The sequence below is a fragment of the Hyla sarda genome, chromosome 3 (genome assembly GCF_029499605.1).
Source record: "Hyla sarda isolate aHylSar1 chromosome 3, aHylSar1.hap1, whole genome shotgun sequence".
NCBI classification, from domain to species: Eukaryota; Metazoa; Chordata; class Amphibia; order Anura; family Hylidae; genus Hyla; species Hyla sarda.
This window is the reverse complement of record NC_079191.1, coordinates 202643805-202656115: the sequence shown is the minus strand read 5'-3', so window position 1 is coordinate 202656115 and position 12311 is coordinate 202643805. Positions and strand designations below refer to the sequence as shown.

At 47.3% G+C, this 12311-nt stretch overlaps 1 protein-coding gene across 5 annotated transcripts in view; it reads right to left on the bottom strand.

Annotated features, from left to right (window-relative positions):
* Nucleotides 1-12311, bottom strand: part of KCNQ5 (potassium voltage-gated channel subfamily Q member 5) — a 638117-nt gene that overhangs the window by 142988 nt on the left and 482818 nt on the right. For all 5 annotated transcript variants that reach the window (XM_056565866.1, XM_056565867.1, XM_056565869.1 and 2 more), the window contains exon 5: nucleotides 7771-7896. In XM_056565866.1, the coding sequence (XP_056421841.1) occupies nucleotides 7771-7896 (126 nt within the window). The remainder of the gene's footprint in view (nucleotides 1-7770; nucleotides 7897-12311) is intronic.

Genomic DNA, 12311 nt, shown 5'->3' with positions numbered 1-12311 from the left:
CAATGGGGTCAGGTCGAAGGCTTAACACAGCTGTACTTGCCAGAAATTGATTTCTGCTAATGAGCGTTCCATCAACTGTCTTAAGATACTAAAGTGTATAATTGTGGACTCTGCAATTTTATTGGATTACTTCATATGGAAAGCTACAGTGCCCTTGTTTATTGCTTTTACACTGTTTTTCCTTGGCTGTCTGGTCTTTTCTAAGAATAGCTCCCTGATTACAAACATTTTTTCAGCATCCGCTCTGGAAATAAACTAACAGACACTGCCATTTGGATTGCTCAGCTGTTTCTAAATGTAGCCGCTTTGATTGGCTAATGTAGATAGTTTTACCGACCGTTTCTCTGTGATCCAGTCAGCACTTGGCCATTTGTGATTACACACAACCTAATTTAATTGTCTGCAATTGTCTATATTAAACTCTGGATATTAATTCTATGGTTCATCCAACATCATGGTAGCATAATCAATGGTTGATCAATCACATGTCCTATAGTTTGTATGAATGATCCAACAATCAACATGGTTGGATAAAAAACTGTCAGATCTAAGATGCAGTATAAAAAAATGTGACCCAACAGAGTGAGCTAGCACAAACCCTCACATCATAAATGTGTTATTTCAGCTGGCAACAGCCAAAAAATTAAATAAAAAAATCGAACAGTCTGCCATTAATCATTGTGAACAATGGCTATTATTTTTTAGCTGAAGTGGTCAATATCGGCTATTTCGATCAACTGTTATTTTATATGTATGGCCTGCAGTAAACTATACAATATGTCGCTCTTTGTACATCACATTGTTATATAAACTTAGTAAAAACTACTGTACAATGGAAATTAGTTGTGTGGTTTATGTCATATGGCATGCACATTAGACTGCTCTTGGTAGGGATACAAGATTTCTAGAGCGGTGTAGAGCAGAATATAATCTGTGGCTACCAACAAACCCTTAAAGGGGTTATCCAGGAAAAAAAAATTGTTTGATATATCAACTGGCTCAAGAAAGTATACAGATTTGTAAATTACTTCTATTAAAAAAAGTCTTTATGCTTTCAGTACTTATGAGCTTCTGAAGTTAAGTGCTCTTTGAGGACACGTGTCTCGGGAAACACCCAGTTTAGAAGAGGTTTTGCTATGGGGATTTGCTTCTAAACTGGGCGGTTCCCGAGACACGTGTCATTAGAGAGCACTTAGACAGAAAAGAAGAACCTTAACTTCAGAAGCTCATAACTACTGAAAGGGTTAAGATTTTTTAATAGAAGTAATTTACAAATCTGTTTACCTTTCTGGAGCCAGTTGATATATATATAAAAAAGTTTTTCCCTGAATAACCCCTTTAAAGTGCAAGCTATCATATGTTATGACAGACTTCAGTATTTATGGCCATTATATCCTGCATTTATCAGCAGATGTCTCCCTCTGTAGGCTCCATCTTTAAATGTCATTTTTATCTGAAGTCTTCGCCAGCCTTAACAGAGACTAGATGATTTGATGTCTCCCAAACATAGCACACTGAGAAAAGAGGAACTCCTGTTCCTATAGGGCACATTCACAATACAGTGGTCCCTCAACATACGATGGTAATCCGTTCCAAATGGACCATCGTTTGTTGAAACCATCGTATGTTGAGGGATCCGTGCAATGTAAAGTATAGGACAGTGGTCTACAACCTGCGGACCTCCAGATGTTGCAAAACTACAACACCCAGCATGCCCGGACAGCCAACGGCTGTCCGGGCATGCTGGGAGTTGTAGTTTTGCAACATCTGGAGGTCCGCAGGTTGAAGACCACTGGTATAGGAGGTTATACTCACCTGTCCCCGCCGCTCCGGACCATCACCGCTGCCCTGGATGTCGCCTTCCATCGCTGTCGCCGCGTCCCCGGGGTGTCCCCGACACTTCGGCAAGGCCTCTGCTTCTCCAGCATCCTCGCTCTCCATCGCCGCCATCACGTTGCTATGCACGCCGTTCCTATTGGATGACGGGACGTGATGATGACGATGGAGAGCGCCGACGATGCAGGGGATCCCGAAGAGGACGCGCCGGAGCCCCGAGGACAGGTAAGTGATCGTCAGCGGACCACACGGGGCACCGTAAATGGCTATCAGGTGGCAGCTGAAGCAGTCTGTGCTGCCGGATAGCCGTTTATGCGATGGCCCCGACATACAAAAGCATCGTATGTTGATGCTGCCTTCAACATGCGATGGCCTCTGAGAGGCCATCGTATGTTGAAATGATCGTATGTCGGGGCCATCGTAGGTCGGGGGGGTCACTGTACATATTTTCAGAGTGGAATTTCGCACTGGAATTTCATTGCAGAATATATGATACAGTGGCCTGCTATTGCTTTCTATGGGATTCTGCTGCACCATTCACACTAGATATTCATTCTATCATCAGAATCTGCTCAGAAATGCATTTCCGTCTGTGGAGACAGCACATGTCCAAGTAGTCCTAGCACCAGTTTGTACTGCCGGCAACCACTACAGATGGAATCTCTCTGGGGGCAGATTCCATAGTGTGAATGAGCCCTAACTCTTTCTCTAACACATTTGCAGAAGGATTGAAGCCATTATACGGCAATACTGAGCAGTGTTGCTTTGAATCCAGCACTGGTGTGAGATAAAACACCTACTAGAAACAGCAGCATATGTGTGTTCCTTGGTTTCTGTCTCTCCGAGCGTATCCCTCCTTCTCTCCTCCTCTATCAATAGACTTCTATAGACACCTGCTGTTAACGTTACTCTCAGTGAGTTCATGGTCCCTCTTCATCTCTACCTTTCTTTAGACTAATTTCATCTATTTTAAATTGAGTGTGAGTGCATGAGACAAGAAGAAACAAGCCTAATAAGTGGAGAATAAAACTATTGTACTTGTTATTTCTGGTACTATTCATATAAGGAGTATTCCAAGTTAAACCACTTATCCCCTATTCACAGAATAGAAGATAAGTGTCAGATTGTGGGAAGTCCGATCTCTGGGACCCCTGCAATTTTGAAAATGGGGAACTGAGTGTTTGTGTTGAACAGAGAGACGAGTCATGCATATATGCCAACACTAAGCTATCTTTTACAGATTCGTAGACAATACATGCGCAACTTGGCTCCACATTCTCACTATCACATTTAGTCCCAGTGGTTGGGCTACACATCTTAAAATCGATATATTACAAAGGAGCTAGATTTTACATTTACTGAGGTTAAAGGGGTGCTCCCATGGAAAACTTTTTTTTTTTTTTTTTTTTTTTTTTTTTATATATTCTACTGGTGCCAGAAAGTTAAACAGATTTGTAAATCACTTCTATTAAAATATCTTAATCCTTCCAGTACTTTTTAGGGGCTGTATACTAAAGAGAAATCCAAAAAAAGAAATGCATTTCCTCTGATGTCATGACCACAGTGCTCTCTGCTGACTTCTGCTGTCCCTTTTAGGAACTGTCCAGAGCAGGAGAAAATCCCCATAGCAAACATATGCTGCTCTGGACAGTTCCTAAAATGGACAGCAGAGGTCAGCAGAGAGGACTGTGGTCATGACATCAGAGGAAATACATTTTTTGGGGGGGATTTCTCTTTAGTATACAGCCCCTAAAAAGTACTGGAAGGATTAAGATTTTTTAATAGAAGTGATTTACAAATCTGTTTAACTTTCTGGAACCATTTGATTTAAAAAAAAAAGTTTTCCACGGGAGTACCCCTTTAAGGTACTGTTACGCCTAGCGCTCCGGGTCCCCGCTCCTCCCCGGAGCGCTCACGGCGTCTTTCTCCCTGCAGCGCTCCGGTCAGTCCCGCTGACCGGGAGCGCTGCACTGTCATGGCCGTCGGGGATGCGATTCGCACAGCGGGACGCGCCCGCTCGCGAATCGCATCCCAGGTCACTTACCCGTCCCGGTCCCCTGCTGTCATGTGCTGGCGCGCGCGGCTCCGCTCTCTAGGGCGCGCGCACGCCAGCTCTCTGAGACTTAAAGGGCCAGTGCACCAATGATTGGTGCCTGGCCCAATTAGCTTAATTGGCTCCCACCTGCTCCCAGACTATATCTGCTCACTGCCCCTGCACTCCCTTGCCGGATCTTGTTGCCTTGTGCCAGTGAAAGCGTTTAGTGTGTCCAAAGCCTGTGTTACCTGAACTTCTGCTATCCATCCTGACTACGAACCTTGCCGCCTGCCCCCGACCTTCTGCTACGTCTGACCTTGCCTCTGCCTAGTTCTTCTGTCCCACGCCTTCTCAGCAGTCAGCGAGGTTGAGCCGTTGCTAGTGGATACGACCTGGTTGCTACTGCCGCAGCAAGACCATCCCGCTTTGCGGCGGGCTCTGGTGAAAACCAGTAGCCTCTTAGAACCGGTCCACTAGCACGGTCCACGCCAATCCCTAGCTGACACAGCAGATCCACAACCCGTTAGCCGAATCGTGACAGTAGATCCGGCCATGGATCCCGCTGAGGTGCCGCTGCCAAGTCTCGCTGACCTTCCCACGGTGGTCGCTCAGCAATCGCAGCAGATTGCCCAACAAGGACAGCAGCTGTCGCAGTTGACCGCCATGTTACAGCAACTTCTGCCTCTGCTACAGCAGCAACCATCTCCTCCGCCAGCTCCTGCACCTCCTCCGCAGCGAGTGGCCGCTCCTAGCCTCCGCTTGTCCCTGCCGGACAAATTTGATGGGGACTCTAAACTCTGCCGTGGATTTTTGTCTCAGTGTTCCCTGCATATGGAGATGTTGTCGGACTTGTTTCCTACAGAACGGTCTAAGGTGGCGTTCGTAGTAAGCCTTCTTTCAGGAAAGGCCTTGTCTTGGGCCACACCGCTCTGGGACCGCAATGATCCTGCCACAGCCACAGTTCAGTCCTTCTTCGCTGAAGTCCGGAGTGTCTTCGAGGAGCCAGCCCGAGCTTCTTCTGCCGAGACTGCCCTGTTGAACCTGGTCCAGGGTAATTCTTCAGTGGGCGAGTACGCCATCCAATTTCGTACTCTTGCTTCCGAGTTATCATGGAATAACGAGGCTCTCTGCGCGACCTTTAAAAAAGGCCTATCCAGTCGCATCAAGGATGTGCTGGCCGCACGAGAGATTCCTGCCAACCTCCAAGAACTCATCCATTTGGCTACCCGCATTGACATGCGTTTTTCTGAGCGACACCAAGAGCTCCGCCAGGAAAAAGACTTAGATCTCTGGGCACCTCTCCCACAGTATCCGTTGCAATCTATGCCTGGGCCTCCCGCCGAGGAGGCCATGCAAGTGGATCGGTCTCGCCTGACCCAGGAAGAGAGGAATCGCCGTAGGGAAGAAAATCTCTGTCTTTACTGTGCCAGTACCGAGCATTTCTTGGTGGATTGCCCTATCCGTCCTCCACGTCTGGGAAACGCACGCACGCACCCAGCTCACGTGGGTGTGGCGTCTCTTGGTTCTAAGTCTGCTTCTCCACGTCTCACGGTGCCCGTGCGGATTTCTCCTTCAGCCAACTCCTCCCTCTCAGCCATGGCCTGCTTGGACTCTGGTGCCTCTGGGAATTTTATTTTGGAGTCTTTTGTGAATAAATTCCGCATCCCGGTGACCCGTCTCGTCAAGCCGCTCTACATTTCCGCGGTCAATGGAGTCAGACTGGATTGCACCGTGCGTTACCGCACAGAACCCCTCCTGATGTGTATTGGACCCCACCACGAAAGGATTGAGCTCTTCGTTCTCCCCAACTGTACCTCTGAGGTCCTCCTCGGTCTGCCATGGCTCCGGCTTCATTCTCCCACCCTTGATTGGACCACCGGGGAGATCAAGAACTGGGACTCTGCCTGCCATAGGAAGTGCCTCTCCCCCCCTCCCAGTCCCGTCAGGCAAGCCTCTGTGCCTCCTCATGGCTCCCGTCCTTGTGTCTCCCTGCCCCGTGCCAAGCTTCACCCTCTGCCCTCCCTCCCCATTCCAACTCCTGCTGTACTGCCTGCCGTTGAGGAAACCCTCCATTCTTTCCCGGTGTCCTCATCCCAGGGGAGGCAGTTACCGGACAAAAAAAAGGGGAGACCTAAGGGGGAGGGTACTGTTACGCCTAGTGCTCCGGGTCCCCGCTCCTCCCCGGAGCGCTCACGGCGTCTTTCTCCCTGCAGCGCTCCGGTCAGTCCCGCTGAACGGGAGCGCTGCACTGTCATGGCCGTCGGGGATGCGATTCGCACAGCGGGACGCGCCCGCTCGCGAATCGCATCCCAGGTCACTTACCCGTCCCGGTCCCCTGCTGTCATGTGCTGGCGCGCGCGGCTCCGCTCTCTAGGGCGCGCGCGCTTAATTGGCTCCCACCTGCTCCCAGACTATATCTGCTCACTGCCCCTGCACTCCCTTGCCGGATCTTGTTGCCTTGTGCCAGTGAAAGCGTTTAGTGTGTCCAAAGCCTGTGTTACCTGAACTTCTGCTATCCATCCTGACTACGAACCTTGCCGCCTGCCCCCGACCTTCTGCTACGTCTGACCTTGCCTCTGCCTAGTCCTTCTGTCCCACGCCTTCTCAGCAGTCAGCGAGGTTGAGCCGTTGCTAGTGGATACGACCTGGTTGCTACTGCCGCAGCAAGACCATCCCGCTTTGCGGCGGGCTCTGGTGAAAACCAGTAGCCTCTTAGAACCGGTCCACTAGCACGGTCCACGCCAATCCCTCGCTGACACAGCGGATCCACAACCCGTAAGCCGAATCGTGACAGGTACTCTGTATACCTTTTCTGTTTATGTACAGCTCTGTGAAAATGGGCACAGTGATTGTGCTTGCATAATCACCTACAGGTGTTGTGGTGGTCAAGTGTTATGACAGCTGCCATCCCATGGTAACAATAAGCACCAAAACGTTAATACCTCTTGTGATGCAATTATTCACAGCGATTGTTGTATAAAGAACCGAGAAACAATAGTAATTGTACAACTGCCCCAGTAAGCCAATAAATGGCAAGTGCCAAGGTATAAACCACAATCACCCTAAGAATTTCACCAAGTGAATTCCACTGGAATTGTTGAATTGTGCAATTAATATTGTTTATTAACACAGACATTAAGGCTTTCTGCAATCTTATACTTTATTGACTGTTTTTTGGGGTTGTGCATTTTTTTTTCGCACTTGGACTTTACTTGGATGATGCATTTATATATTATCATGAAATAAATACCATTAATATAATTAAATATTTATTTTTGCATATTCCTCCTCAAATGTTTCTAGTCCGTGCCTGCTTTTTAACATTTGCCTATGTATGGTACAATATCTAATCTACCTTACACTTATAGTTTGTGTATATTGTACGTATGTGCGCTTTTATCATGTGTTAATAAAGTATCTACCTTTTCAAGTATTTTTTGGTGTCAAACACTATCTTTCTTAGATATTTTATTTAGATATTTTGTAGATATATTACGGTCTGTCTAAATAAATGAACTCACCAGGGAATATTATTTATTACAGGTACGCAACGTGTTACAATGTACATGTTTTATTGAGCTGTTGAATTTTACATAGAATAATGAAGATATAAATCTTATAATGTGGCCATTTCAATCACTCTGATGTGCTTTCTTTTCCATTACTGTGTGAAACATATGACAGGAGCACTATAGAAATAATGACTCCACTATATCCCATTCATTTCTACTAGCCATTAATGCAAGAGCTCAAAAACTGATGATCTATTCGTTCTTCAAGAATAAATAACTGGTTATCTCCATTCATGTAAAAATCAATATTGCATTTTTTTTATTGAAACTTGCTTAACCTTCCTCTAAGCACTGTATATTTATAAATTGAAGATTGATTTTACTTACCGTACCCCACCATAAAGCATCTGCATATGTTTGAAATTGTGTGTTAGCTTCTTTCTCCACCAGATACACAAGGAACGATGAAAAGATGAGCACTAAAAATCCTATATACCAAGCTGTGATGAGTTCCTGTATGAAAAACATAATGTTTAAGAAATATGTCAATGGTAACAGCATTTTAGATATGAATATTTCCATTGGACTTTGGGATGGTAAATGACTGCAGAGGGTCTGGAATGGGAGGCACTGTAACATTAAAAAGTATAGACAAAATGTAGAACTTTGTATTTCTATCTTCTACAGCAATTATAAAATAATATTCTCTAGTGGGTAAAAACATAATATCTACCTTATAGGTATAAAGGCCAGAGAGGTCACAGCTTCCCTCTACAGATCTTTAAAGAAATATCTAGGTTTGATTATAGAGGATAGCAACTCAACTTTTCTTTCGAGACTATTTTCAGGTAATGAGCCACAGGAAAAAAAAGTATGTAAATGAGCTCTCTTCCTAAGGCTAGGTTCAGACTACGGAATTTCCGACAAAAGTTCCATTTTAAAATTTCCGTCTGAAATTCTGCTTGCTATAAAGTACATGCGAGTCAATGGGATTACCGTGCACCTGTTCATACTTCGGATTTTTTCACTCGGAATTTGCGTGTCTAATTTCCGCTAGAAAATTTCCAAAAGGGGCTGAACTTGGCTCTTAGGCTAGGTTCAGACTACGGAATTTCGGACTGTCTGCCTGCAAAATTTTCTGCGACTATTTTCCGCCTAAAAAAACGTTTTTCAGTTTCATGCGTAATTTTGGCGGAAAATTTAAGCGGAAAATAGCTGCGGAAAATTTTGCAGGCAGACAGTCGGAAATTCCGTAGTCTGAACCTAGCCTAAGAGTTATATGTTCATGCAACTCTCCGGAGCTTTTTATACAACTGTCTTTGTTATTAAAGCTATAAAATGAGAGATGTTAGTTTTATCATGGTCTTCAGTAGATATATTTCATTCTTTGAATATTTACTTAATTCCTTTAAAATCAGTCTTTTTTAAGAGACCAGAATTTACTAATTCAAGGTTCACCAGAATGCAAAAGATTACAATAATAATAATAATTAATAATATTTGTTACGCCGAGCGCTCCGGGTCCCCGCTCCTCCCCGGAGAGCTCGCCACATCCTCGCTACTGCAGCGCCCCGGTCAGATCCACTGTCCGGGTGCGCTGCGATACCGCCTCCAGCCGGGATGCGATTCGCGATGCGGGTGGCGCCCGCTCGCGATGCGCACCCCGGCTCCCGTACCTGACTCGCTCTCCGTCGGTCCTGTCCCGGCGCGCGCGGCCCCGCTCCCTAGGGCGCGCGCGCGCCGGGTCTCTGCGATTTAAAGGGTCACTGCGCCACTGATTGGCGCAGTTGTTCTAATTAGTGTGTTCACCTGTGCACTCCCTATGTATACCTCACTTCCCCTGCACTCCCTCGCCGGATCTTGTTGCCATTGTGCCAGTGAAAGCGTTTCCTAGTGTGTTCCTAGCCTGTGTTCCAGACCTCCTGCCGTTGCCCCTGACTACGATCCTTGCTGCCTGCCCCGACCTTCTGCTACGTCCGACCTTGCTCTTGTCTACTCCCTTGTACCGCGCCTATCTTCAGCAGTCAGAGAGGTTGAGCCGTTGCTAGTGGATACGACCTGGTTACTACCGCCGCTGCAAGACCATCCCGCTTTGCGGCGGGCTCTGGTGAATACCAGTAGTAACTTAGAACCGGTCCACTAGCACGGTCCACGCCAATCCCTCTCTGGCACAGAGGATCCACCTCCTGCCAGCCGAATCGTGACAGTAGATCCGGCCATGGATCCCGCTGAAGTTCCACTGCCAGTTGTCGCCGACCTCACCACGGTGGTCGCCCAGCAGTTGCAACAGATAGCGCAACAAGGCCATCAGCTGTCTCAACTGACCGTGATGCTACAGCAGCTACTACCACAGCTCCAGCAATCATCTCCTCCGCCAGCTCCTGCACCTCCTCCGCAGCGAGTGGCCGCTTCCGGCCTACGACTATCCTTGCCGGATAAATTTGATGGGGACTCTAAGTTTTGCCGTGGCTTTCTTTCGCAATGTTCCCTGCACTTGGAGATGATGTCGGACCAGTTTCCTACTGAAAGGTCTAAGGTGGCTTTCGTAGTCAGCCTTCTGTCTGGGAAAGCTCTGTCATGGGCCACACCGCTCTGGGACCGCAATGACCCCGTCACTGCCTCTGTACACTCCTTCTTCTCGGAAATTCGAAGTGTCTTTGAGGAACCTGCCCGAGCCTCTTCTGCTGAGACTGCCCTGCTGAACCTGGTCCAGGGTAATTCTTCCGTTGGCGAGTACGCCATCCAATTCCGTACTCTTGCTTCCGAATTATCCTGGAATAATGAGGCCCTCTGCGCGACCTTTAAAAAAGGCCTATCCAGCAACATTAAAGATGTTCTGGCCGCACGAGAAATTCCTGCTAACCTGCATGAACTCATTCATCTAGCCACTCGCATTGACATGCGTTTTTCCGAAAGGCGTCAGGAGCTCCGCCAGGATATGGACTTTGTTCCCACGAGGCGTTTTTTCTCCCCGGCTCCTCTCTCCTCTGGTCCTCTGCAATCCGTTCCTGTGCCTCCCGCCGTGGAGGCTATGCAAGTTGACCGGTCTCGCTTGACACCTCAAGAGAGGACACGACGCCGCATGGAGAATCTTTGCCTGTACTGTGCCGGTACCGAACACTTCCTGAAGGATTGTCCTATCCGTCCTCCCCGCCTGGAAAGACGTACGCTGACTCTGCACAAAGGTGAGACAGTTCTTGATGTCAACTCTGCTTCTCCACGCCTTACTGTGCCTGTGCGGATATCTGCCTCTACCTTCTCCTTCTCCACTAAGGCCTTCTTGGATTCCGGATCTGCAGGAAATTTTATTTTGGCCTCTCTCATCAACAGGTTCAACATCCCAGTGACCAGTCTCGCCAGACCCCTCTACATCAATTGTGTTAACAATGAAAGATTGGACTGTGCCGTGCGTTACCGCACGGAACCCCTCCTAATGTGCATCGGACCTCATCACGAAAAAATTGAGTTTTTGGTCCTCTCCAATTGCACTTCCGAAATTCTCCTTGGACTACCGTGGCTTCAACGCCATTCCCCAACCCTTGATTGGTCCACAGGAGAGATCAAGAGCTGGGGTACTTCTTGTTTCAAGGACTGTCTTAAACCGGTTCCCAGAACTCCCTGCCGTGACCCTGTGGGTCCCCCTGTAACCGGTCTCCCTAAGGCTTATATGGACTATGCTGACGTATTTTGCAAAAAACAAGCTGAGACTTTACCTCCTCACAGGCCTTATGACTGTCCTATTGACCTCCTCCCGGGCACTACTCCACCCCGGGGCAGAATTTATCCTCTGTCCGCCCCAGAGACTCTTGCTATGTCTGAATACATCCAGGAAAATTTAAAAAAGGGGTTTATCCGCAAATCCTCCTCTCCTGCCGGAGCTGGATTTTTCTTTGTGTCCAAAAAAGATGGCTCCCTACGTCCTTGCATTGATTACCGCGGACTTAATAAAATCACGGTAAAGAACCGCTACCCCCTACCTCTTATCTCAGAACTCTTTGATCGTCTTCAAGGTGCCCACATCTTTACCAAACTGGACTTAAGAGGTGCTTATAATCTCATCCGCATCAGGGAGGGGGACGAATGGAAAACTGCATTTAACACCAGAGATGGACACTTTGAGTATCTAGTCATGCCCTTTGGCCTGTGCAACGCCCCTGCCGTCTTCCAAGACTTTGTTAATGAAATTTTTCGTGATCTCTTATATTCCTGTGTTGTTGTGTATCTGGACGATATTCTGATTTTTTCTGCCAACTTAGAAGAACATCGCCAGCATGTCCGCATGGTTCTTCAGAGACTTCGAGACAATCAACTTTATGCCAAAATGGAGAAATGTCTGTTTGAATGTCAATCTCTTCCTTTCCTAGGATACTTGGTCTCTGGCCAGGGACTACAAATGGACCCAGATAAACTCTCTGCCATCTTAGATTGGCCACGCCCCTCCGGACTCCGTGCTATCCAACGTTTTTTGGGGTTCGCCAATTATTACAGACAATTTATTCCACATTTTTCCACTATTGTGGCTCCTATCGTGGCTTTAACCAAGAAGAATGCCAATCCTAAGTCCTGGTCTCCTCAAGAGGAAGACGCATTTAAACGGCTCAAGTCTGCCTTTTCTTCTGCTCCCGTGCTCTCCAGACCTGACCCATCTAAACCCTTCCTATTGGAGGTTGATGCCTCCTCAGTGGGAGCTGGAGCGGTCCTTCTACAAAAAAATTCTTCTGGGCATGCTGTTACTTGTGGTTTTTTTTCTAGGACCTTCTCTCCGGCGGAGAGGAACTACTCCATCGGGGATCGAGAACTACTGGCCATTAAATTGGCACTTGAGGAATGGAGGCATCTGCTGGAGGGATCAAAATTTCCAGTTATCATTTACACCGACCACAAGAATCTATCCTATCTCCAGTCTGCCCAACGGCTGAATCCTCGCC